Source organism: Danio rerio, chromosome 22 (genome assembly GCF_052040795.2).
Source record: "Danio rerio strain M-AB ecotype USA chromosome 22, GRCz13ab, whole genome shotgun sequence".
Classification (NCBI taxonomy): Eukaryota; Metazoa; Chordata; class Actinopteri; order Cypriniformes; family Danionidae; genus Danio; species Danio rerio.
Window position 1 is genome coordinate 272823 of NC_141042.1, and position 27178 is coordinate 300000.

The 27178-nt window shown below is 45.2% G+C and overlaps 4 protein-coding genes and 1 long non-coding RNA gene across 11 annotated transcripts in view; 3 read left to right on the forward strand and 2 right to left on the reverse strand.

The window, feature by feature from the left end:
* si:ch1073-335m2.2 lies at positions 1–23906 on the reverse strand. 7 transcript variants are annotated; one of them, XM_087303303.1, is made up of 15 exons: positions 23719–23906; positions 22074–22394; positions 20008–20496; positions 15508–15665; positions 13104–13304; positions 12882–13033; positions 10989–11114; positions 10754–10867; positions 10553–10666; positions 10266–10366; positions 3193–10177; positions 3012–3104; positions 2544–2738; positions 2038–2196; positions 1–376 (listed from the first exon to the last, which is right to left on the reverse strand). In XM_087303303.1, exons 1-15 carry the CDS (start codon positions 23799–23801, stop codon positions 245–247), a joined length of 9423 nt encoding a protein of 3140 aa, XP_087159429.1. In that variant the 5' UTR covers positions 23802–23906; the 3' UTR covers positions 1–244. The 7 variants fall into 7 exon arrangements, with proteins under 7 accessions (XP_087159429.1, XP_087159428.1, XP_087159427.1 ...); XM_087303302.1 differs by having other exon boundaries at positions 15508–15668; XM_087303301.1 differs by having other exon boundaries at positions 20008–20499.
* The window catches only part of zgc:112334, a gene marked incomplete at its 3' end in the record, with an annotated part of 817035 nt that overhangs the window by 94012 nt on the left and 695845 nt on the right, over positions 1–27178 (forward strand).
* The window catches only part of prkar2ab (protein kinase, cAMP-dependent, regulatory, type II, alpha, B), a 773085-nt gene that overhangs the window by 50064 nt on the left and 695843 nt on the right, over positions 1–27178 (forward strand).
* LOC147831402 (uncharacterized) lies at positions 23145–26549 on the forward strand. Its single transcript, XR_015521683.1, has 2 exons — positions 23145–23306; positions 25911–26549. It is a non-coding gene; the product is annotated as an uncharacterized LOC147831402 (long non-coding RNA).
* The window catches only part of fblim1 (filamin binding LIM protein 1), an 8062-nt gene continuing 6342 nt past the window's right edge, over positions 25459–27178 (reverse strand). The window contains 1 exon segment of the mRNA NM_001077303.2: positions 25459–26782. Within this exon segment, the coding sequence (NP_001070771.2) occupies positions 26681–26782 (102 nt within the window). The 3' untranslated portion in view covers positions 25459–26680.

Consider the following 27178-nt stretch of genomic DNA (forward strand, 5'->3'; position numbering starts at 1 on the left):
TTTTCTGGTCATTTTTGTTTATTTGAGTAAGAAAGTGTGAAGTGCCGCCTGACGCAGCGGCCGCAGTATTTACAGTTCATCATTGCGCATCAGTCCGTCTCCGCTCGTCCGGCCGCCGCAAACCTTTAAATATTTAAAATATGTACAGTCCTCCATGATCAGTGCGTCTGCGGGCACCGCTGCGGTTAAAAACACACACTCTCACACACACACACACACACACACACACACACACAGGTACAGTTCAGACGGAGGTGATGACGATCATCAGGTGAGGGGAGATGCTGGAGATCTGGCTGAGCAGATCCGGAGCCAGGCGGGACAGGTGACTCTCCGAAAACTCACACGGCGGGAAAATCTGCAGGACGAACGCCGGCTGCGGAGAACACAGGCTAGCGTTAGCATCAGCAGCGCACATCACTGCATCATCACAGCTACAATCCACGATACATCTAGATTACTTGTGTAGAGGACTTCTGGACTACTTTCAGACGATTACTCCTGAATTATACTCACATTACATCTGTGATGCTTTCTCGATTACTTTTAGATTACTTTTGTCAATTATTTCTGGACTACATTTAAATTATTTAGTATATTACTATTGGATTACATTTACATTACAGAAGTAATCCAAACACTGTACAAAGTGGACTGATGTAAAGTACTTGTGGATTACATTTAGATTACTTTTGTAGAGTACTTTTTTACTTTTGAGAATACTTTTGTAGATTGTTTGATTACAGTTAGATTACATTTGTGGAGTACTTTTTGGATTACACTTAAATTACTTTAGGATTGCATTTATACTACTTTAGTAGATTACTTTGATTACAGTTAGATAACATTTACAAAAGTAATCAAAATGCAATCTACAAGAGTAATATAAATGTAATCCAAAAGTAATCTGCAAAACTAATCCAACAGTTATCTACAAAAGAGCACATGTAATCCAGGTTATCTACAAAAGAGCACACATGTAATCTAACTAATCAAAGTAATCTACAAAAGTCATTTAAATGTTAAGTACTTTATTTTTTGGATTACATTTAAATTAATGTTGTAGATTGCATTTATAGTACTTTTGTAGTGATTTGTTTTGTAGTACAAAAGTAATTTAAACAGATTAGTTTTTGATTACATTTAGCTTACATATGTGCTCTTTTGTAGATAACAGACTACCTTTAGATTACTGTAGTAGATTACATTTGGATTACTTTTGCAGAATATTCTTAGATTACAGTTAGATAAGATTTGCACTGTAGATCACTTTTGTGCTTCTTTGTAGATCACAGATTTGAATTAGATTTAAGATTACCTTTGTGTTTATTTCTTTAGTACTTCTGGATTACATTTGCATTAAGAGTTTTGCGTAAATGTTTATGTCACTAATGTTGAAGCAGGATATTTTATTTTAACAGAGAGAAATAAAAGATAAACAGAAGCTTCAAAATAAAGTGCAAAGGTGGACATTGAACAGTCAGTTATTTAGAAAACAGCGACTTTACAAAAAAACACCAGTGAAAATGCACAGCAGTACAACTGCAGCATCACACGCTTAAACTAAAGACAGTGGAAGAGCAGATGAGCGTATTCATGCAGCACGAGTATTTCAGAAAGTAGTTTAGTTCAATTACTAGTGCAGGAAAACGACTCGTCCTCCGCTAACACTTTATTTCTTTAGTCAGATATTTCCCAAGCGACGTTTACCAGCACAATGACCGCTTTCACTGTATTTCCTATAACACTAAATATTAAAACAATATTAATATCAGTAGTCAATAACTTTAAGATCTTTTCAAGCAAACCACTGTTGTTGAATGAGTTGCCTAATTACCCTAGAGAAGCCTTTCAATGTCAGGAAGCTGAACCCTGGTGTCCTGAAGAGTATCTAGTCTAATACTGTGCGCTGTCATCATGGAGAAGAGAAATGAGCTGTTCAAACTGATGTAGAGAACGGGGAAAGCTTACAAACGAAGCAACACGGCGAGTAGGATGCACTGTTGTGGTTAAGTGTAGTGTGTGTGTGTGTTGTACCTGATTAGAGCCGGGGTTGGGCACGTTGATGATGCCCGCTGCCAGCTTGGCCTGCAGGTAATTAATGAAGGCAGATTTGAGCGCCTGCGTCTGGTTCAGCACATCCTCCTGGTCCAGACCACAGGGCATCGCCAGCAGCAGACAGAAATCACTCTCACCCTGCAGAAACACACACACACACACACACACACACACACACACACACACACACACACACACACACACACACACACACACACACACACACACACCCACACACACACACACACACACACACACACACATACACACACACACACACACACACACATCATTACCATCTAAATGTACTTATTTAAAATGTATTTGTGAGTCAGGATCGTGGGGAAAGCTAGCCACTCAACACTGGACTCAAACAATCAATACATTTCAGATTATATTATGGTCTGTCATGCGTGTTACACCAGGGGTGTCTAAAGTGACAAACTCATCTCTGTATAGTGAAGCTGCGCCTCCACACCACATACCGTCATCCTGCGAGCGACTCCCTCCAGTTGCTGCGCCTCCAGACGCATTCTCTGGACGATGCGCAGGATTCCTCCGCTCTCGGGCAGAGGCAGAGAACGCAGACCAAGAGCTTTATTTCCACACAAGAAGTGCAGTTGAACTGCTGCCGTATCGTTCTTCAGCGCCAGCAGGCCTTGCCATACAATAGGGTATTTCTGTGGAGCGAGAACAAGGTTAGAAAACAATTTCATACTCTGGGTTAAGCTGAACTCATCAGCCTTGGGTCTAGAGATGCAGTCACATATCTCGGTCCTGGAGGGCTAATGTCCGGCAGAGTTTAGCTCCAACTTACCTCAGCACACCTGGCTGGAAGTTTCAAGTATAGCCTGATTAGCTTGTTCAGGCGTGTTTGATTAGGGTTGGAGCTAAACTCTGCATGACGTCGGCCCTCCAGGACCAAGTCTGTTTACCCTGGTCTAGAGACTTACCGTCAGAAGCTGCACCATGTTCACTGGCTGATGTGAAGCTAGCTCTACTTTAGATTCAGCTTGTGCCTGACTGGACTCTGGCTCCTGGACACCCTTTGTGTAAAGAGAAATAAGAAACCGGCATTAGCACAGCTCTAAATGAGGGCACATTTAAATCAAGATCAAGCATGTGAAACCTCACCTGTGTGGGTGTGATGCTGAGCGCAGGCTGGCTAATCCCCATTGGAGAACTGTCAGCAAACTGACCATGGGCAGGCCGTAGGTTTGTGTACAGGGCTGGATATTCAGGGAAAGACGGCCCTGCTCCTGCGGGCAGCAGCTGGACTCTCTGAGGGGAGGCCATGTGTGGCATTGCAGTACGGATAGCCAGCATGCCCTCCTTCCCCGGAGGAGACAGAGGTCTCTTCAGCTCAGAGATCTTCAAGGGCTCCTTCTCAGATGTGGCTTTCGCCAGCAGGTGTGGGCGAGGGGAGAGCGATGCCGCCATGCTGGTTGGTGTGGAGGCGGCAGGCAGGGTGTCGGACAGGTGCCCCTGGTGTAGTTCTGCCGCAGGGCGGTCGGTCTGCTGGTGGTGCAGAAGAACTCTCATGTCTCTCTGTGACATGTTGAATCGGTCGAGCTGTAAACTACTGTGGAGAGCTTCGCGATATTCTGCTGGTATGGATTCTGGTTTCAAGTGAGCCGCCGTTGGCCTTCCGTGAGTTGCATGGTAACGTCTGGCCTCTTCTTCCCCTCCGTCATGGCTTCTTGCAGTGGCTTGATTGACCTTCAGGACCATTTCCCTGTTAGCTACGGCTTGGGGAGATGTGGGACGCTGCTGGCCAGGAGCCCAGGAGGAGGTCAGGCTCTCGGAGCGAATGGCATAGTTCATCATAGATAGAGGAGGAGTGTTTACTCTCACGTCACCCTGAGGAATGTGTCCCATTGGGCCGACGCGGTGTGGCGACATCCTTCCGATGCTACCGTGAGCATTGTGTGGCGGCATGATCACTGACTGCTCAGAGTGGTGCACAGTGGAAACATACTGGGACAGAGGTAGTCCAGGCGGAAGGACCATAGACACACCTTTAGGAGACGAAGAGCCGATAGGAGATGACACTTTGGCAAAAGAAGAATGAGGGTGACCAGACTTCCTGGGAGATCGCGGCTCCTGCTTTGATGTGCCCGTAATGAACCCTACATGATTACTGGTTGCTGAGGGAAGATGTGGACTTAAAGTAGGACTCATAGTTGGAACCCAGGCAGGCTTCCCACCCTCCATGCCAAGAGACTCAGGATTATCTCCCTTCTTGGGATGCTTCATGACTATGGGGTATTCTGCAGGATGGTAACTCATGACTTGTGATGTGCCCGGAGTTTGTTGCAATATTTTAACTACTCCGCTTTGAACTGAAGAGTAAAGAGACTCGGATTTGTCAAGAGCAGACTCTTGCTTTATAGTGGAGATATTGCCTTGTGGTTTTATCGAATGTCCATGCTCTGATGCAAGTGGGTATTTTGTTGATGGTGGCTGGGAAGAAGCACTGTAAAGTTCCTGCTTGATTGGGTGCATGGACACTAGTTGCTGTGACTCCATGTCCATTGGACTAGCAGGTGGGATCTGGCTGATTTTGGCACTTATTCGCTGTGGCCCCTCCATTTTCTGGCCAGAATGACTCAGCACCACCACACCTTCTGATGTCTGAACCCGGAGTCCTGTGCTGGAGCCTGTGCTCAAAGGTGTGCTCTCTGTAATATAGCGACTAGCATCCTCCCCAACTGTTGGACCATGACAAATACTGCTTTCCTCCAAACTTGGCTGGTAAATCTGTTTGGGAGGTTGTTTCTCAAGAAAGGGGTTTCCAGTTTGAGAACTTGGCTTCTCCTCTGAGTCAAGGGGATTGCAAACTCGACTGATGACAGAAGTAGGAGTGGAAGCAATAACTGAAATCACTGACTTCTCACTGTAGATTGGTTTTATCTCTGGAGATGGTATAGAAGCAGGCTGTCGAACAACAGGTTGGGCTGAAACAGAGGATTGCCTATTATCTTGAGGAGCACTTTTGCTGGTAACCACATCTGGTGTAACGTTACTGTCCCTTATAGAAACAGCATGAATGTTTCCAGGTGTAGGGCCAATTTCCAACACTGGGGCAGTTCTAGGCTTTGGAAGGACTTTACACAAATCACCTGAGCTGGCATCATGAAAAGGGGTGTCTGAGTGCAAGTTTGGGCTCTCCGTAGGGGCTGCAGAGCTCAGTGAAGGTGAGAGGACCCCAGCATCTTTCTGCTGATTTAAACGATCTGTTGGAGAAACAGTAGGCCTGCTTGGATATGAAGACAAATTCTTGAGACAAGTTCTTGTTGGAGATAGAGCGGGAGATGTATTTTTGTAGGAATAAGACTGGTATTTGGATGATGTTGGGCTTTTGCTGATGGCGAGAGATGATTTTGGGACATTTGTCTCGGTCATAAGAGGGGACTCTGGTTCATTTGGAATGTCAGCATTAGTTAAACTAGCATCAGCTATACTGACTGGTGATCTTTCGGTGACGATTGGAAGATCTAAAGGGACTGATTCAGGTGATTTTACACTCATTTTTTCAGCATCAATAGCTGTATCTTTGACAGGTTCCTTTTTGCTTCCAGCACCCTTTTGGCCTCTGCCTTTTTTTGGAGCTTTTGCTCTACCTTTACATCCTTTCCTAGGAGTGGTTATGGTCTCCTCTTGAACAACTGCTGTGCTCACACAAGCTTCAGTTACTTTTGAACCAGACTCAAGAGCCTGCATATCAGGATCTGAATCTACAACAGAACTTAATATTTGCTCTTGTGGCAGGCTACAAGCGGTGTCTTCTGAAGTAATGGAATCTATAGCATCAGCAAGCTCTTTTTCATTAGATGGAATTGAAGGCTTTTCTTCTTCTGAGTCATGCTCTGGTTCTGTTGCAGACGAACGTGGTGCCTTTGGCAAGTTACTTTTGAATTGGATAGAAGCATCTTCTGTCAGCTTTGCAATATGCTCGACAGCTTGCTCAAGCTCCAGCTCTTGGGACCGTGAAGTGGCGTGTGGCTCCATAACTTGTGGTTCAGGAGGTAAAGACTGCTTTTCACTATCAACATCATTCACAGCATCATTTTCAAGTTTGGTTACTAGCGTCTCATCATTCTTTGAAGATACACCAGGTGAGCTCTTTTTGGGAGAATCTTCAGTTCCAGGCTCATCTTCACTGGTTTGAAGAATTGCCTTTACTTCCGTCACATCAAGCCTGATTCGAAGGTTTTTAAGAACCAGAGAGTTTTCCTCAGTTACTGGTTTGGAACTTTCTGCTATTTTCTCAATGTTGTCGCCTTTTTTCCCAATTCCAGATACTGATATGTTTCCTGGACTTGCTCCTTTTTGTGGGAGGGGTGAAATTTTGCCTTTACCCACTTTGATTGTTCCCTCATTGCTTTTCTCGCTCCCATCCAACTCCTTTGACAGAGTTGATTTTGACCGTTCACTTTTTCCAGCTGGTACATCCTCTGGTGGTTGTCGATTCTTGGGTGGGCGTCCCCGTTTCGTGGTGTGTGGTCGAGTAACCGGCTCTACATCAGAACCCACATCTCTGTCTACACCACGTTTCCGTGCACCGCGAGGTGGCTCAGCATCTTTAGTAGCTTGTGAAACAGAGTCATCATCAATTGGTGTAGCATAGACAGATCGTACATTCCTTCGTCTTGCCCTCCCTGGCGGTGAGTTTTGCTCTGTACCTTGCTCCATCTCCGCACTGTGCACAGGAGACTTACTTAATGACTTTGAATCAGGTACGGGCTTGGATGCCTCTCCCCTTGGAGAAGATGAACGTTTCATCTTTTCCTTGTCAATGCGCTCACTTTTGCGAGTGCTTTGCTTGTCTGGAGTAGCAGGGAGAGTTGCAGTGACTGTTGTGGAAGGTGTGGCTTTAGTCTTCTTACTTCTTGACTTTGGAGGTGGAGACACCGCTTCTTCAACTGGATTATTATCAGCACATTTCTGATCCTCTGTATTGTTAGGTTCAGCCTCGGCAACAGCAGGCTCTGGATCTTTTTCTTGTTCTGCAGATACATGTGAGAGGGGGCTAGGAGACTCAGCACATTTCACTGGAGACTCAGATTCAGGTTTTGCATTACTGGTTGGAGTTTCAGTGCTTGAGAGCTGCTCTGCAACCTCTTTATTGGTGCTATGAGCACTTTCAGAGACATCGGATTTCAGTGTAATGTCCTCGACTGGGATCTTAGAATCTTGGCATTCAGAAGAGCTGGATTCTAAGGGTTTCTCAATCAAAGGCTGTAATGGGAGAACTAAGGGCTGCTCATGCTCTCTATCTTCCTCTTTCACAGACGAATCAAGCGAATTATAGGCAGGAGTATCTACACATTCTGCTTCCACAGGTGGCAGGGATTCTTTGGCCACTAAAACAGGCGGTGATATTTGAGGAGCTGGAACAGGACTAGTCTGAAGGACTTGAACAGGAGTGATTGATTTGATCTCACTGTGATGGATGTTATGTTCTGTAGAATTTTGCTGATGTGTTGCCTGTTCTTGCTCTGGTGTTTTATTCCTACTGTTTGCATTTATACTTTCTTCTTGCTTGGAATCTGGATGACTTTGTTCTTTATTCTTCTGTTGCTGTAACCTTGTTAGCTCCAAAAAGCGGCTATGAAAAAGCACAACTGGTTCTGGGTCAGGCTGCCCATCTGCTGGGCCTTGCTGAGAGTATGGATATCCAGCACCATGTTCAGGGTCTTCATGCTTTCTTTCCAGATGCTGGAGACGCCTTGAATCCTGCTCAAAAATTGAACTATACAAAAAACGTGATGCAAACAATTCTCTCCTCTCCTGTTCTTCAGGCTTTGGATCTTCTTTCCGATCTTCTATTTTATCATCAGACTCACTTCGCATTTTTTTCTTTCTCATGTACCATGAGGGAGTCGGTCGTGGTGTCGCCTCAACCTTTTCTGTGTCCTTTCTACTTCTGAAACTGGCAAAATGTGAATCATAATCAAGCAAAGACCAGTTGTCTTCCCTTGAGGATGACAAAGACTTTGCACGCTCTAGCAAAGCCTTGGTATCAGGTGTGATTGTCTGATCATCTGCAAAGGAACGGAATTTGTTCCTCTCTAACAGTGTTAACTTGGACTCTGACAATCTGTCGGCACGATGCCGCCCAGAGAAGGTCACAGAAGTGGAGGGTGCAGGAGAGCTGGGTTTATTCTCACGATCCTCTTCTGAGTCAGAACGTACCTCACCTGGTTCTAAATCAGGCCAGAGTTCATAATCCAGGTACTTGCGATTGAGACGTCTTTTTTCAGAACCCTGTATAAAGTCTGGTAACAAGTCTTGCTTTAGTCGAGTCTCCCAGCGCCTATGCTGCTCATCTTGTAGAGATGTACTCATCTTTGACATCTGTGGCATTTGCATCCTTTTATTGGCAATCTCCAGATCTGACTGAGTGTTATCTTCAGGTCTTAAACACTCTTTTACATCTCTCACACCCACTTGAGTACGTGGGTCTGCATATTCATCCTCTCTTTGCTGGAGGACATGCTGAAACCTGGGAGAGCTAGTGTTATTCCACTCAGGGTCTTCACTCTTTTGCCGGACAGTTCGATAAATCCTTTCCCTCTTGGCGATCATTTCCATATCAAAGGTCTCTTGTTTCTTGGTCTTAGTTGGAGGGGAATTATCAGTTACATCCTGCGGAGGCTTGCCAACCTCATGCACAAGGCTACGGTGCTCCAGATCCTCTGCATCTGCACCTTGAGGAGTTTCTGGCTTTCCAGGTTTATCAGGCACCTTCAGCTGCTGCCGAAGCCTTCTGTTCTGCTCCATCTGTTTGCGGTAACTCTGAGAAAGGTCGATGTTTTCCAGATATTCATCCCTTAGCTTGCCATCTTTCTCGTCATTGGAAAATCGCCTAGATGCACTTGGCCCAGGGTGAGATTTTGAGTCTAAGATGTTCACCTCAGGCAACTCGGCTAGGCGTGATAATGGACCCAGAGATGACCCTTTCATGCTGTCCACCTCTTCCCTTTGACCATAATGAGAAGCACTCCTAGATTTGGAGTGTTCTCTTTTTTGGGCCTCCTTCTCTGCTTTCATGTCTATCTCTGGATCTTTTGCAAATCCCATATTTGTGGCAAAGTCAGCAGTTTGGCTTATTCCAAAACCGGGCTCCTCCTCTATACGCCCCCGTTTAACTACAATAGCTTTTCCGCTGGGATCACCGAATCGCCTTTTTCTTGCTTCTAGTCTATCAGAATCTACAAGGGAATCCCTGCCGTCGCTTCCAGAGTCTGCTTTTAAATTTTTCTTAGTCTTTCCTTTGCCGTCCCTGTCCAAAGACTCACTCTTACTCTGTTCAAGTCGCTCTCCTTTTTGCGACTCAAGGCGAATCACATGGTCTGTAGGGGATGGCTCTTTCTCCTTGTCCGCTTTATGCTTCGGTCTTTCTAGGCTATCCACGTCTGAACCTTTCAGTTTCCCTGAACCCAAATCCAGACTGGCCTCCTTCTCGGCCTCAGACAGAGGTATGCTGGGAGACTGGGCTCTGCCTCTTCTCTGCTTGGTTTTCTCTCCTTTCTCTCTCTCTGCCTTCTCTTTGCGCCGACCTCTCTTTTTCTCTGCGCCACTCACTCGCTCGCCCTCACTCGGCTCCACCTCTCGCTCCAGTCCTTCCGATTTGAACTCCACTGGTGATTTCTCAGGTTTGTCGAAGGGAGCCGGGGGTGGCGAAAGTGAGCTGCAGCTTCCAGATCTCTCAGAGGAGCGTCTGTACACTCGTCTCTCGGCTTCTCGAGCCACTCGCTCAGACGGTGAGGGTGAAGCAGATGGAGTTAAAGCCCTCCGCTGATGAGACGGGCTCCATCGTCCCCGATCCGTCTCGAATCGCTCCCGCTCACGCTCCCGTTCCCGCTCCCGCTGGATGTAGCTGTACTTGGTGATGGCCTCAAACGGGTCCCTGTAGTCTCTGTATTCGCGATGGTCCTCGTGATAGCGGGGATCGAAGTGGTCTCCTTGGTAGTGATCCAACTCTGTGTACCGTTCACGACTGCGACCAGCATATTCTCGACGGGGGTCATCGGCATATATTCCGGGAGTCCTTACGTTCTCGTAGTATGCCCGCTCCGCTGGGAAGTCGTGATACGGAGTTCTCCTCTCATCTCTGACAAAACAAAGAAATAATGCAGACATGATGCAGTCAAACTGCTTGGCAATAAACAAACTAATTTCCCACTAGATGCAGCCCTCACCTCCTGTCTGACGGAATATCATAGAAGTCCCGGATGTCCTGCCCTGACGCCTGCATAGAGCGGTAGAAGGCCATCTGACTCTCCTGACTGGCAAAATCAACCTGAAATAAGAAACAAGAACATTAACTGATGAGTTTTATTGTTCATACACACTTTATTATTCATTTAAAATACTACCAGAGAACAGAACATAACCATATTACATTGATTTCTGAAGGACCATGCGACACAAAATATTAGGCACACACTACATCACAGCCATAGCTTAAAATTTAAACCTTCCATACCTTAATCTTGTTTCCTCCGATCTTCCACCCTTTGGTTTCTCGAACTGCAGCTTGAGCGAAGTCAGTGTTGTTGTAGAGGACGAGCGCCATCCCTTTCAGCCTGTCGAACACCACCTGTGCAGAGGCCAGTGCTCGGTCAGACACGCGCGCGCGCGCACACACACACACACACAAACACACACACTGCATCAACACACATACCTTCACCACGGGGCCATAACGGCAGAAGTGTCGCGTCAGGTACTGCTCTGTGATATTAGACGTCAGACCATCCAACCACACACACGCCGTCGGCATACTCTTCCCAAAGCCCAGCTGCACACAACACAACAACAGGTTAAGCTTATACGGGTAGTGCTTTCACAATTATTACTGTTCCATAATCACACATCAACACACACACAAACACACACTACATTAACACACACACACACACCTTCAGTCTGTTAGTGCCCAGATACTCTCCGTCCATCTTCTTGATAGCTTTGCACACACTGGCGATGTCCGAGTACTGCACGAAGGCATACTGGGGAACTCCGTTGACACGCTTGATGTCGATATCCTGAAATAAGGAGGAAAGAGAAAGGAAATCTTCATCAAGAGTGGTGATGGGAAACACTATTGGGGGTTTTTAAGTCAAAAATGAGCACATCCAGTCGGAAAGCCATAGTGACGCAATGTCAGGACTGAGGACACAGTAGACTCCAACATGTCAGTGCTGTCCTCATTAATACATGCAGCTAATAAATCAAGCATCTGTTAAAGGGAGCTGGTGACTGGGGGGTGTCAGCCTTATTGCACAGCTTTGCAGGGACACTTTAAGAATGATTCAAGACCAACAAGTCAATATTACAGACTTTAAGGGAGGGCTGCAGGATACTGGATAACACTGGCATGGCGATACTGAGCACAATTTCACCAGATGAAATGAACAGCTCAGTTTGGAAAGGCTTCACCATTTTAGATTGATTGGGGAGGTGTGTATATCTGCATAAAATCTAATACAATAATGACAATAATTGATGAATACAGTAGAGCAGGGGTGTCCACACTCAGTCCTGGAGGTTCAGTGTCCGGGAGAGTTTAGCTCCAACCCTTATCAAACACACCAGAACAAGCTAATCAAGCTCTTAACTAGGTACACTAGAAACGTCCAGGCAGGTGTGTTGAAGAAAATTGGAGTTAAAGTCAGCAGGACACCGGCCCTCCAGGACCAACCTTGGACACCCCTACAGCAGAGCAAAGACGCATATGAAATGATCAGTGCCTCACTGTGGTCAGAGAGTCTAGCAGCATTCAGGCGCACGGAAACAACTCTCTGTCGTCTGCTTGTGTAAAGATGCAATTAATGGCTCCTAAACATCATTTGCGAATGCTCACACAGTGACTGCCCTTACACCTTCTGGATAACTATACAGTTAGGAATAGAGGAGGATGCTGAGCCTAGTTGCATTGGCCTTTACATCTTCTGAGCACTTTTCTTAGACTGACAGTAAATCAGGGAATTATTTTTGGGATAAACTATAAACGCATTTCAAGATGAGCTTCTGTTTGCCTTCTGATGGATTGTATAACGATTACAATTACTCCACTAGCAACTCCCCTAACCCTAACTGTGGCTGCTGGTCGAATATAACCCTGACCTGACACTGCAGATCCTGCGATTGGCTATTGTGGATGCACACGGTGAGATATCGATGGTAAAACCATATATTGTGCAGCCCTACTTTAAGGCCTAAGATGTTATTTTTGCAATGTACTGTAATGTGTGTGTGTATATATAGCGCATGTATCGTGTATGGCCGTACACCCAAAGCACTTTGAGGGGGTAATGACCAGCACCAGTGTGCAGCTCCACTGGGATGATGCTCCGGCAGCCACAGGACAACAGCGCCAGGGCTTCACCACACACCAGCTATAGGGGGAGTGGAGAGACCGTGATAGAGCCAGTTCAGTGGTTGGGGATGATTGAGAGGGCATGATGGGTAAGGGCTGATGGAGGGAGTTTGTCCAGGACACCGGGGTTACACCCCTACCCTTTTCCAGAAGTGCCATGAGATTTTTCAGGAGCTCGGTTTAACATCTCATCTGAGAGACGGCACTCACTGACAGTGTAGAGTCTCCTTCACTATAGTGGGGCATTAGGACTCACACAGAGCGCAGGTTGAGCGCCCCCTGCTGACCTCACTAACACCACTGCCAACAGCAGCCTAGTGTTCCCATGTGCTCCCCCATCCAGACACTGACCGGGCTCAGTGAGTAACTGCTCTGTGCAGCAGGGTGGTATGGCTGTGGCACGCTGGTTGTAATGAACAATAGCGCAGCTCACCACAATCTCTCCGAAGCGCTGGAAGACGTCGAGCAGCTGCTGGTAGTTGGTGGTCTTCTCCAGGTTCCCGATGAACAGTGTGCGTGTGGCCTTCGGGTGGAACTCATCGATGCGTCCGTCCAGAGGCCGAAACTCATTCTCGCTCTCCGTCTCTGTTCAGAAACACAGGTTAGCATGAGCGCCACTGCAGTTGCAGCGCAAGCAATAGAAGAAAACACGCACCGGGGCCGTTCCAGGCCGTGACCTCGATCAGCATCCCGAAGAACAGCTTCCCCTTGGACACGCTGAGCGCCTTCTCCTGGTCCTCCTGCTGCCGGAAGAACACCAGGCCGTAGCGCTCCTCCGACGCACCGTGGATCTGCACCGACGTCACCTTCCCGTACTTCTTAAACTCGTGGAACAGCCCGTCCTTCAGGCTGGTGTCTGCACAGAGAGAAAACACACACCTTTACACGCTTACACGTACATGCTTATGTAAACAGCACTGTGAAGATGGCAGTGTTCAAAACTGGAACCTGTAGATCTGCTCTATTATTCCTGCAGTATTCTGAATTCACGTATAAACGACTGCTGTCATCACAAAACAACTGCAGTCAGAAGGTTAGGGGTACTTTCCCATCACAAAACTATTTGTTAAGGAAAAAATAAATACATCTATTTTCTCTATAAAGATTATTCTGCCATCAAAAATTCACTGTTGCGGTTAAACAACTTTATTGTCATCAACAGTGTTCAAACTTGTCTATTTAATTTGCTTATTTTTGTCGTAAATTAAGAAGATTGTATATTGTTTAATTATTTCACTTAAAATTTTACGTTTGTCTCTCTAATTAGCGCTGGGCGATATTGCAAAAATGATCACGAGGTTTCATATCATTCAACATCGATAATAATTACTGAATATTATTTAACATATTTAAGAGTATTATGATTTTTATTCACCCATTTTATTTTAATTTGCCAACATTACCACGGCAAATATAGTTAATAATCAAAAAACTAAAATATCTGAATATCTCTTTATAATAAAATGAACATAAGTGCTAAAGAGACTTGATGAATAAATGTTAAAGTATGCGCAATAGTAAAGCATAAACACTGAACAATCGAAGCAAACGTTTAGGTGTGAATAATAATAATACAGTAAAGCTCAAACTCTGTCAACAACACAAATTATGATGCCCAAACCTGAGCAAACCGGAACCAGTCGTCATTACTCAAATACACACTGCAGCATTGCAGATAGTGAAGCTGGATGACTGCATGACCCACTATACTAAAACTCGTCAGATGGGGGGCTTGTGACTGGGATGCGCAAGAAAAGAAACCAAAAAGCCACTCTGGCGACATCCTTACAGCCTTTTACATTTACAATCTCCACACTGCGTTTCCTCAGAGGATGCCAACCGGACAAATCCTGCTGCAGCTCTGATGCGAGTGTATGGAGAGAAGTAAAGAGCGCTGCAGTGTTTGAGTGCGCTGTGTGTGTCTGCCGTTACTGTGATGTGTATATTTCATAAAGTGTGAAGCAGATAGGTTACTTCTACGTGCATGAATCGCAGTGCGCTCGCGGCATTCAGAGAAGTTCCGATGATTTCAACTAAGTGCGGCTGGAAAATGTGCGCTGTTCACGTGCGTGCCGCTTGCACAACATGTTCATCATTTACAACTTTTGTTTAATTATTTGCCGGTCATCATGGGGAAAAATATGACGATGGTAATTATCATTTTTGGGTGAACTGTGCCTAAAAATAAAGTAAAATACGCTTGATAATTAAATATTGGGGCTGCACAAATAATCCTGCGATGCGACTACTGAGGATACACGCATTGCAATATTGATATATTCTGATTGTGTAGGAGAGAGCTGCAGCATAATATTATATAATATTCTACAAACACACACATATATATGTATATATAGTTTTTCTGAAGAGTCTTAACTGTATTCACTGAGAGAAATTAAACAACCAAATGTACAATAATACTGCGTTGTGTGATAAATTACTTCTAAATATTATAATTTTATTACAAATCCTCTAAATAGATTACTTTGTGAATAATTAAACTAAATTATTTGCTGTTAAAGTAACAAATAGTGCAGTTTATGATGCCGAAATGCTTTTAAAATCCTCTTACAGTCACAGGCCTCAAAAACACTGTGAATGATCACGCCGCGACATCAATGCTGAAACCATATATTGTGCAGCTCTAATAGAAACCCATATATGCTGGAACTGATCAAGTATTTGCGAGTGTGTTTCTGAAAATAGCTCGACCTGAAGACTCTCTCAACCCCCCAGACTCAGAGAGAACACGCATGTCCACATTTACACCAATTTACAGCAGGTCAACCCGAACAACTGCTCAGATGTCAATCGCTAATGTTGTGTGTAGAGTCTAATGTTGATGATGCACTGGAAAACTCTGGGAAACTAAGCTGTCATTAGGCAACCAGGTGAGACACACTGGGCAACTAATCAGGGCACTGGGATACAGACACAACACTGTGGTGCATTCTCAGCAGGAGGATCGCCGCTCTGGCCAATGTTTTCAGCATTTATCTTGTGCAGTACTGCAGTGTATGATGAGCAGAGCAGTGTGTGTGTGTGTGTGTGTGGTTCACCTGTGGAGCGTGTGGGCAGGTTCTGGACTCTGATGCCGAAGCTCCTGCGCGGCTCATCGTTGTCCAGTGTTAGCGCAGTATTAGCAGGAGGAGCGTGTGTCGCCGTGGACTGCACTGAGCGCGCTCGAGACCCTTCGCTGGAGCTGCTGTTGGAATCACTGCTGCCGGAACACAACAGACACACATCACAAACTACACAACACACACTCAACGTCATCACGATAGAGATGGGCAATGAGGAACATTTCTCAGAAATTATATCATGATAGGGCTGAGAGATACAACAACAACATCATCATATCACAATATTGGTCCTCTCATCATCTGATAACTATATAGATATATATGTGTATATTTATATATATATATATATATATATGAGTGTGTGGTGTGAGATTCTGACAGTAGGATAAACCTCCACTGTTTCGTTGTATTGTGATTGCTGCTCTGTGTTCTTTATAATGGCTGGGTAAAAACAGCAACCTTTTCCCCATTGCAGACAAAACATTTAATTTTAGCAAACATTCACAGTTAGGGGTGTCAAAATTATGGATGCACCGATACCATTCTAGTGTAAATGATCTGATCTCACTACCATAATTCTGAGTATGGACCGATACAGATCCGGTCACGATACTGTGCCGGTTATTATTAACATGATGCAGTTTCTATAGTTCTGGTGATAAACTCTAATAACACCTCTTCTTCAGTAAAATAACAGACCTACAGGCCTGCTGTATATGACAGACGGCTCAATCTAAACATGATGCTCGCTATAACTATTATTAGAGCATTCATTATGACATTAATCTGATCTGTTGTGCTCCAGCTGATGTTTCCTTTTTAATATTAAGATTTTTCTTTGTAATCTGTACTGGGCTGCCATTATTGACCCTAATCATTGGTAAAATAATCTGCCCTTTAGCAAAGCCTGATATTCTCCTGCAGGTTTGAAGCAGAGTAAACTAAACCATCTGAGGTCAGTTTTACTTAATAAAACACTCCCTCGCCTGAACTCGCCATGAGAGAGATGGAGAAACTGAAAGCATGTCTGAACACTTATTATTGGTCTGAAAATTTGCTATAATTTGTTGGTTATTTCAGTTTGTGTTGGTCAGTTATTTACAAAATCAACAAGAATACTTGAGGTGAAGTTCAAAACTAGGTCCTCTACAGACAGCTCTGTTAAATTACATATTAATATATAAAATGACAGTGAAATATTCTCAGCGTCAGTGTAGCCTACATTAGGCTAAATTATTTTCTGTATGTGACAATTCATACGTGGCGGGTCGTCAGATGCTACTTTGAGCACAATGAGCCAGGCTTTTCCCCGAGAAGAATAAAATCAGTGGGAGAGATGAGAGAACAGAAACTCATTGTGTGAATAATCTTACGGAGCGCAACATGATTTAGAAACAGCAAACTGCAACTCAAAATGAAGCCATTTACAGCAGAACTAAACGCATTTCTCCACCGATTACTGATATTAAAGGGAACAAACTATCAGGAGCTCTCGGTTAGTGTTTGGTGTTGTCCTGAACGCCACATGCAGCTCGTATTGTGGATGAATAGAGAATGATTGACAGGCGCAGTGGCGGGAAGTGCTGAACTGAACATGAGTTTAAGCATGTGAATATTCATCTGTGCTTCACATTACACTGTAAAATGACATTCAGGATATAGCAGCCTACGGGACAACTGTTTAGTGCCTTATTATAGGCTACCTTCATGGCCTTTGTTGGCTTATAAATGACACAGAATATCGATCAGATTTGGATCAGTACCAGCAGGCCGATACCCGATCCAGCAAAAATATACGGTAGCAAACCGATATCCGATCCAAGTATTACGACTGGTGCATCCCTTGTCTAAATTAAAGTGTTTCCTCAGTGCACTGCGATGCAGACGCAGACAATTTGGTATTGGTTCAGTAATAAATCCAAACCGGTTATTGCATGCTAATTAAAAAAAAAAAAAAAACACTGTACATTGTTTACATCGGTTTCATTACTCAAATCAGGTTTATATATTGTTTACTTTCATAGATATTTATATACTTACATTTTATAATCATACTTCAGTCACTTCTGTGTGTATATGTGTATTTATGTGTATGTTGTGTATGATGTGTATGTTGTGTGTATGACTTCACTGTGGACGGCAAAGTAAGAATCTCATTGTACAGGGAGACGTGTTTCCTTACTGTGCACATGACAATAAACAGTTGAATTGAATTGAATTGAATTGAATTAATGTCATTTATCACCATGGCTCTATGTTGCAGTGGAATACTGGACAGTCTTTAGACACTCAAGTTACAGCAGAAGCGTCTATAGGGTGGAGGAACTATGACGTCAATTTGTATGCAAAACTGCGGAGGCAAGTTAGCATTTAGCAGTTCCGGTTCCCTCATCCCAAATTCAATGGGTTCAACTCAAGATACTTTCACGTTTTATTCTACCACCTAAAACACATCAGCTACAGCACACACTTGAGCTCATTTACTCATCCTCCAGCTGATCTGGTCTGGAGCGCAGCTCGCTTGTGTTGGGCATTTGTGTGTGTCTGTTATTTAGGTATTTTCATGAATAGTGTTTATAGTGTTTTTCTAATTGGGAGTTCATAGTGTGTGTGGATAGTTCCTTCAGTTGTAAAGGCTGTCGAGACAGATCCATTTGTTGATCATTTATTTTAATTAAACGATATAATGAAGATCCTGCTCACCAGTGCAGCCTGCCTCTGTCCTGCTCTCAGTAATGCAAACGTGTGTGTGAATAAATGTGTAAAAACACACACATATTAGCTGCCATTGTAACATGATCAACTGATTTTCCTTCATTATTTTCTTCATCTGAACACATTTAATTTAATATTTACACTCCTCTATAAAATGTCCAGCAGATGTGCCTGTATGAGCTGCTTCTCGCTGTACTTCGTGGCAAAAGAGAATACTGAATGCTGTTCTGAGTAAAGATGGAAGCTGCAGGCATATAGACTGTCCCTCACGCCTCATTTCTGTCGTCTGTTAAGGTAAGCAGGCTGTGTGCACGCGAGAGAAACACTTATTTAAATATGTCTGATGGTATGAGGGCACTTTTATACACGAAGTTTTAAAACTTTCACAACAACCGTGCAGCAAAACAGAATGTATTTCCCAGAATACAGATCAGTTGCTTACTTTATATTCAAAGATGCCTTTTCTAGGTGTAAAAAAATCTTTTAAACTAATGAAGACAGAGAATTTATTTGAATTATTTAGTCTGACATGTTCACTGTTCCACAATGCTGTAAATGTAAGGCTAGTGCTTAACAGGAGACAGCGCTCTAGGCTGCTGTTTAAGTGTAGATGGCGCTCTAGGCTAATGCACTAATGAGGGAGAGTGACAATGCTCACTGCACAGGAGTCATGGCATGTAGTATGCTGACATTCACACCACAAGATTAACGTGAACACAGCTCACACTGAACACTCACTTACAACTGAGGTGACGTTATTAATGATGAGAATGGGTTTCAGGCCTCAGGTCTACTGCAGGTGTTATCTGTGTTATCAGGGACAGACTAATGCCGATTGCAGGATTTGAGCCTGATTTTGGCTCGCCGACAGGTTTTAGGAAATCGACGACAAATGCCTGAGATCACAGGCAAATCGGTGCTCCTGCACGCGAGTAACAATCACACAGTGTTCGAATTTCACACATCACGGACAATATATGAGAATATTCCGATGAGTCGCCGAAGCCTGTGAGATATTTGGCGTGCTGAATATCTAAAGCCGTCGCCCATACAAACCCTGCCGTGTGGAATGAGAATAACATCAGCGATCACCAACAGCCAATCAGAGAGCAGCATTCACTACTGTGTGTGTGTGTGTGTGTGTGTGTGTGTGTGTGTGTGTGTGTACCTGCAGGCCAGCGGGAGGTTGGGGGAGAAGTTAAAGCCCTCATTTTAGTTTATTTGGACCCATGAACTGGAGGAAAACTAGTGTATGTCTGACAGGAGCACTCGTGTCTGTTTGACGTTTCATACAGAAAGTTAAAACCGAAAGTTGAGGAGAGATTGCTAATTCCCTTCCACCCCAGGTGAGTAAATATGTAGATGTTCTACCCCATTAAAGGCTTGTTTCTCATTATGTAGTTAATAACAAAAGATATTAGACGTGTTTTTGGCTGTGAGATGTAGTTTGGACAAAGTTGTCGGCGATTCTTCCTATTGTAAAGTCATGCAGTGTGAAAGCCCCTGTCGCCGATCCATCCTACAGTGTAAACAAAGCAGCGACAGAACGCCAGCCCAGATAGTCCTGCAGTGTGAACACATCTGTGACAAGACTAATCTGAACATCCAGCAGTCTATCTGTGACACGACGACTACTACTACAGTCTGAACTCGGCATTACTGGACATCATGGGTCTCCTGAGCTTTCATAGCTATATGGCTAATGCTACGAACCCCTCGCTCCAGCATGTCATGTGGACTCTGTGGATGTGTGTGCTGTACCTGCCGCTGCCGGTGCTGCTGGTGCTGCTGACCGAGTCGGAGCTTGAGGACTGGCTGCGGGAGCGTGACGGCGGGCCACGGCTGGGGGACAGGGCTGACCTCTTGGGTGAATGGGCAGCTTTCGGGGTCTGTCCTGTGCTCCGCTGGGGAGACGGGTGCCGCGACTGCGAGGAGTGTGAGGACCGGCTCCGTCGATGGTGATGGTATGTCCGGTCCGCCCGCCGGCCCCTGTCGTCCCGGTATGGGTCACGGCGAGCAGAGCTGGACAGGGTGAAAGAGTCACGAATGCGAGACTCGAAGTGAGCCTCCGGTGCGTCGAAGCCACTGCTGATGGTGCTAGCGGCCGGGCTGGAGCTGACCCCAGACGCAAACAGAGAGCGGTCCCGGTAGTACTCGGCGTTGTAGTGGCGTGGCCGGTCGAAGGAAGCGCTGCGCTCATGGTGTCCGTATGGGCTGTGGTCGTACGCCCGCTCCCGGCTGTCCGAGCTGCTGCTGTGAGAGAGACAGAGAGAGACACCACAGAGAGGAGGAACACACACGCTTAGAACCACGCCACACCGCTAACACTGCATCTCAACACACGCGCCTCCACAATCTAGCGGCCAGTTTAACAAGCACACGAGTCTGAGCTACGCTGAGGCGCTAGCACCGACTACACGGGTCATGCAGTGTGTCTATCCAGCGTCAGTACAGCTGACCAGCGTTTAATCTGACTGAATGAACCATGCTCGCTAACTGGCTCTGAACACTGAGGGGAATCAGACAGAACTGAAGATGGAGAGCTCTGGACAGACAGAGGGTGAACACTAACACAAGGCTCTAGGGTTAGTACAGAACAGGATGCATGTCTGGGTTAGAGAGAGAAAGCACAGAGAGGCGTAAGGCAGGGCAATACCAACCTTTTCAGAGCAGTAACTGACCCTACATATTCCCAATACAATATAGGAGGAATTTTGTGTGAGCCAAAAACGCTGATGGCGGAAAGTGGTGCTCGGGGAAAAACAGACAAGTCCTGAATCCCACAGTGCAAAAAGGCTCTTCGTCCATCCACACGCCGCCCGAGAGTTTACGATAATACAGGAACAACTATAAAAACAAACTGTCCTAAAACAAAAGAGAGAAAAATATAGCTTTCCACTGGAGACGCGAGGATAATCCGCACACAAAAACAGCTCTGCGGGACCAAAAACAAGAGGGAAAACGTAATTCCAGCACCTTTAGTTCCTCTGAACGGCAGTGGTGGGATGGCTTTAGCAAGCTCTTCTACATCCACCGAGATCAGCTAATCCAGCAAACGCCTGGCGCTCGATCTGCTAATCCACCGTGAGCTTAGATCCAACATTCAGGCAGATCTTTCCGAGACGTCTTCTGGTCTTCGGAGCTTCGGGAATATCCACACTACAGCGGCGTTTGTTTGTTTGTTTGTTTGTTCATTCATTCGCTCGATTGATCATATCCCTCTCTAAGAGCGGTGACAGGAGGATGGAGATGATGACCTGACACCGGGCGTCCAGCGGCTCCTAAATCCACAGCGGTGATACACATCCACGCGGAGCATGACACACAGTTAGCACAATGACCAATGAGTGATGGGAGAATCGTGCAAGGCAATGAGAGGGGACAGAAAGGCTCGCGGTACCTCGTATCTACTCTCCGACTTAAAATCTTGCGTTTAATCCGTCATCGGCGCATACTTCCAAGACCGCGCCGTCCAAAGGGTCGTAACATCCCAGATCTGGCCTAATATCCAAACTCACCCGTTACATCTCCACCAGCCACCGTAAAATCCAAACGGACCGGGATATTCTCCACGTGGGTAATATCCAACTCCGACGAGGGCTATGGCTCACACAGTAATCCCACATTTTGAACACACCCATCTAATCCACTCAATCTTACACCACAGAGAAGGATTAATAATTCCGTGTGCAGGAAGTCAGGCCTCAGAGAGCGCAGAGGAGCTCTAGAATCTGGTCTTAGCAATCAGCACTGTTTAACCCCACCTCAACCCCTGTATCTGACACCACAGTCCCCCTGTAGCGCAGAGGGAGCCTGCGTCCACTTACCCGTCTAGTCTGCGTTCATAGCGCCCCTCTCTGGTGTGGAGAGACACCGGAGGCCCGTACACCGGCCCCACAGTGGCCCTCGAGAATCCCGCAACCTCCCTTGTGTGACTGCTGGAGGGGGTCGCGTCCTCCAGACCCCGCACGGCGCTGGGCACGGACCCCGGCTCGTTGTAGTCGGTGCGGAGGTCCCTGTCCCCCATTTTGTTGACCGCATTGTGCGCCTTCTGAGCGCTTTTAATGTCGACGAAATCCACGAAGGCAGCGACGCCACCCTCAGAGCCGCGCTTGCGCAGGACCTTGACGCTCTCCACACGGCCAAACCTGCGGAGGAAAGAGAAACGCTGTAAACCACACAACATACAACAAAACATAAGTGTGTGTGTGTGTGTGTGTGTGTGTGTGTGTGTTCTGAAGCTCAACTCTGATAACTGGACTGACACCGTTTCAATGCACTATACTCTTCTGTGTGAAGCTGCTTTGACTAGACTGGGCCAGAATAAGATTGTGACGGTTTGATAACCTGGGATAAAAATATCACGGTGTTGTGCTCACTGCTCTAGCATTTATTCTTTTTAAATGTCTGGGCACAAAACTAAGACTTTTATCTCCTTTGAAAACAATATATTCTGTTTTTTGAAAGATTTGTGATGTTTTGGAGCAGTAAACACGTCAGGCTTTATTATTCAAATAAATCAGTGATTTCTGCGATCTTCATTGAGTTTAAAAGCACAGGTTTCTGCACAAGTTAAAGAATTAAATTTATCTCGTTTTCCAAACCGCTGTCTAGCTTGAAGACGGTGGTATCGCCCCATGCCTAGCTCTGACACCATCTACACTGTAAAAGCGCTACAGAACTGAAGATGAACCGAGTTGATGTTTGACAGCTGACAGTGCAGCCTGCGATTAAAAAGGAACATCCAGCCCTTATGAAAACACTGTCTTACTACAACATCAACAAGCCAACACAGCAGCTGTAGTTAAACTGAGCTGACCCCAGATGAACGGTGGTGATGGAGACGAGCACCAGTTTACTGAAGAGCTCGCTTCACAGAATAACCGCACGGCTCATTCGCGCTCAGACGTGTGATTAGCGCTGCGACCTCACCGTTAACTTCGCGACGCGTTTTCCCACAGTTCCGCGCAGAAACGAGACGCCGGCGCGAGGATCTCCGCTGCAGCGCGAAGTTCGTTCTCCTCCGTCAAGTTTGAGGATCGGTTCCTGCTGTTGAACCGGTGAGCCCGTTAGCAGAGAGCTAACCGAGCACGCACACGGCTAGCGTCCGCTGTTCTCGCGCTCAAACGCGCGGTAAACACCGTCGGTGCCGCGGAGCTGTAGCGTGATCGTGAAGCGGAGGTTTTCTGTGGAAATTATCGCAGATTTGAGCAACTAACCCGCCGAGCTACAACTACTGACCCGCGAGGAAGCTAACTGGGTAACTCCTGCCGCCAGCGAGCTATCGGGACCACCGCAGACCGTCGAGCGCTGTTTTTCCGCCTTCCGTCGTGTTTTGACGCTCCGCCGCGGCGGTTTTAATCGTTTTTATGCGCAGTTTTCGTCCGTTTTTCCGCGTCGCGCGCTCCGGCTGTTTGTGTCTGCGCGAGGCCGAGTCTCTGCGCGCGCAGCTCCGCTTCTTGTGTAACTCACCGTTTAAAATGCTCCACAATCTTCTCCTCGCGAACATGTTCGGGTAAATTCCCCACCCAAAGGTGTCTGGTTTCCCGAACCATCCTGCGTCGACCGTGTCCCGTTCATGCACATAGGCGCTTTCGCGTCGTTTAATCTCCGGCCGTGAGGTAAAATCCACTGCTAGCTCGTGTGAGGAAAAAGATCTCGCGGCCGTGCGCGTGCGCGTGAGGGAACGCGCAATGGAACCCTCAGGGGGCGCGCACTGCAACCCTGCGCGGCCCCGCCACTCTGCGACACCTCAGCAGATGTCTGTGCAGCAGCAGCCTTTGACGAATAACTCATAATAACTCTCATATTTAGGAGAAGAGTTCATAACAGTGTACTCAGAGAGTCTTCACATCCAGCTAATGCTAAAACTAGTGTTGCTTAGAGGAGTCTGACACTACTGCTGAAATGCTTTTACTTAGATTTACATCTTGTTTCTAGTCCAAATATCTCCAGATACTTAAATCCAGAAGCATTTTCTAGACAAGCAAAACATATTGAGCTGTTTCAAGAAGCAATACGCCAAAATTAAGAGTTTTTCCTTAAATCAAGCAAAATAATCTTGTTTTTCCTTTCAGCGTGTGGTTCTGCTCATCACACTGGCAGATTATTTCGCTTCATTTAAGGAAAACTCTCTTCATTTTGGCGGATTACTTCTTAAAACAGCACAATATGTTTAGTTTGTCTAGAAAATGCTTCTGGATTTAAGGGTTTGTGGATATTTGGACCAGAAATAAGATGAAAAATCAAAGTAAAGTGTTTCTGCAGTGTACCGATGATCACCATCTCTGCTGTCTCGGCCAGATATGACCTTAAACACATTGTATGTGATCAGCTCAAGGTTAGGGTTGTGGAAGAGGACGTCCAGCACAACACACACCTCACACACAAACACACTTCACACAGTGCTCAGCATATACGAGTACTCTCTTTTACATTAATACTGTCTACAGGGACATCTACAATATTATATCTGAGCATATTCATTACATTGCTCAGTACTGAGGCCAAATCAGGAGCTCATCTAATTAAATAACTTACATTAATGGTTCAAAATGAAATTACATTATCAGAAATAGCAAAAATCAAGAGAAACAGAACATTTATATATATATATATATATATATATAGAGAGAGAGAGAGAGAGAGAGAGAGAGAGAGAGAGTTTGCTGGAATGTTGTAGTTTGTAAATGTGCAATATTTAAATGTATTATCTTTGCATTTCTAAAGTTGTTCTGTGACTAAAATATTATTGTAATAAATATATCTGTTTAATCAATCTATTCTGTTCAGGCACACCAGTATATTTTAGTCATAATCACTGAGAAATGGAGGACAATATTCATTTTCAAAATGCGGTGCGCTCGTATATGCTGAGCACTGTACACAGCTGAACTCAGAATTATTCACCCCCCTGTTTACTTTGTTCCCTAATTTGTTTATCAGAGAGCAGATTTCTCCAACACATGTCTAATCATAATAGTGTTAATAACTCATCTCTAATAACTGATTTATTCTCTCTTTGTCATGATGACAGTAAATAATATTAGACTAGATATTCTTCAAGACACTAGTGTTCAGCTTACAGTGGCATGTAAAGGCTTCACTAGGGTAATTAGGGTAATTAGGCAAGTTATTGTATAATGATGGTTTATTCTGGAGACGATCGGCAACAAAAATAGCTTAAAGGATAATATTGAGCTTAAAATGCTGTTTAAACCATTAAAAACTGCTTTTATTCTAGCCGAAATAAAACAAATCAGACTTTCTCCAGAAGAACAGACATTATCAGACACACTGTGAACATTTCCTCAACCTGTTCAACATCATCTGGGAAATATTTAAAAAAGAAAAGAAAATCTAAGAGGGGGTGAATAATTCTGACATCCGCTGTATAATAACGTGAACTGTTGAAAGCTATCAGTCGCTAGTTCATTAAAGTTATTAGTAACTAGTGAAGCGATGGTAACTAATCCTCTCAGCGTTTGCAGTAATGTGCAGCTTTAGGAAAGTAAATTCCTGTCAAAATAAACTTGAGTTGGTGAAATATATTTTGAACATTTGGATTAAAATAGTGTGTGTGTGTTTTGTAAGCATACATTTAAAACTAACACATTTAAAACTAATACTAATTTAAACAACTAATTGGCTTCAAAATTTTGTAGGTGTTTCCCAGAGATGGGTTGCGGCTGGAAGCATAAAAATCTGCTGGATAAGTTGGCGGTTCATTCCGCTGTGGCGACCCCGGATTAATAAAGGGACTAAGCCGACAAGAAAATGAATGAATGATGTAGGTAAACACACATGTGACATGTGACGGTGGAATAGTCTGAACACGTGCAGCAGCTCGTCCGGTGTGCGAGAGGCGTATCTCTGACAGAGTTCAGCTCTTTCACATCATCTTTGTTTTAATTCAGGGATTCTTAAAACATCCATTCTGGGGTTGAAAGTAGATCTCAGAATATATGTGAAATTTCAGATGGATAGATGTGTGTGTGAGGGCTGAAAATGAGCTCTAGTTCAGTAAGAGACACAGTTGCTCAGCGTTTATATCTTTATTTAAATACGGCAACATAATATTGTGCTTTCTCCCCGTGTTGGCGTGGGCCCAAAAAGACATGTGGTGCAGGGGAACTGATCAGCTGAATTAGCCATAGTGTGTGTGAATGAGTGTGTATGGGTGTTTCCCAGTGATGGGTTGCGGCTGGAAGGGTATCCGCTGCGTAAAACATATGCTGGAATAGTTGGCGGTTCATTCCGTTGTGGTGACCCCTGATTAATAAAGAGACTCAGCTGAAAGAGAATGAATGATTGAACAGAGGAACAAAAAAACCCTGTAAACAGCAGACCGGTCTGAGACACACATGAAGAGTAATAGTGTCTGCCATGTGCTGTGTGTGTGTGTGTGTGTGTGTGTTCTCTCAGTGCAGTGTGTTCAGTGGATCAGGGCGCTGTGGCAGGTCCTGCAGAGCATCTGTCCGTCCAGCGGGTGGCAGCCTCGCTCATCCGGCTCCGGGGACAGCAGAACCGCACACACCTGCAGGAGGAAGAGGAGGAAGAGGAGCAGAGTGTGCTGTTCATTATATCTGTCAGATCATCAGGGTTCAACAACATGCCAAACTTCACCAGTAGATTGACAGCACTCCTCTGAAGGGCAGCTGTGATGCAGGGATGACGTGTGTCAGGGGTTCACCCCAGCAGTGTGTGACTGTCTCCAGCCTCTAATGCTCAACATGAATGAATGGTGTTTGTTATAATCAGACTTGATCAAAATGCTCCGCCTCTTCTCAAATCTCATTTGCATTTAAAGCGACAGTCACCAAAACACCACAGTTGTGGCCCGTTTCCACTGAGTGGTACGGTTCGGTTTAGTACGCTATTATGGCCGTACCGTACCCTAACCCACCAAAAGGTGGAGCTACGCGCGCAGCTG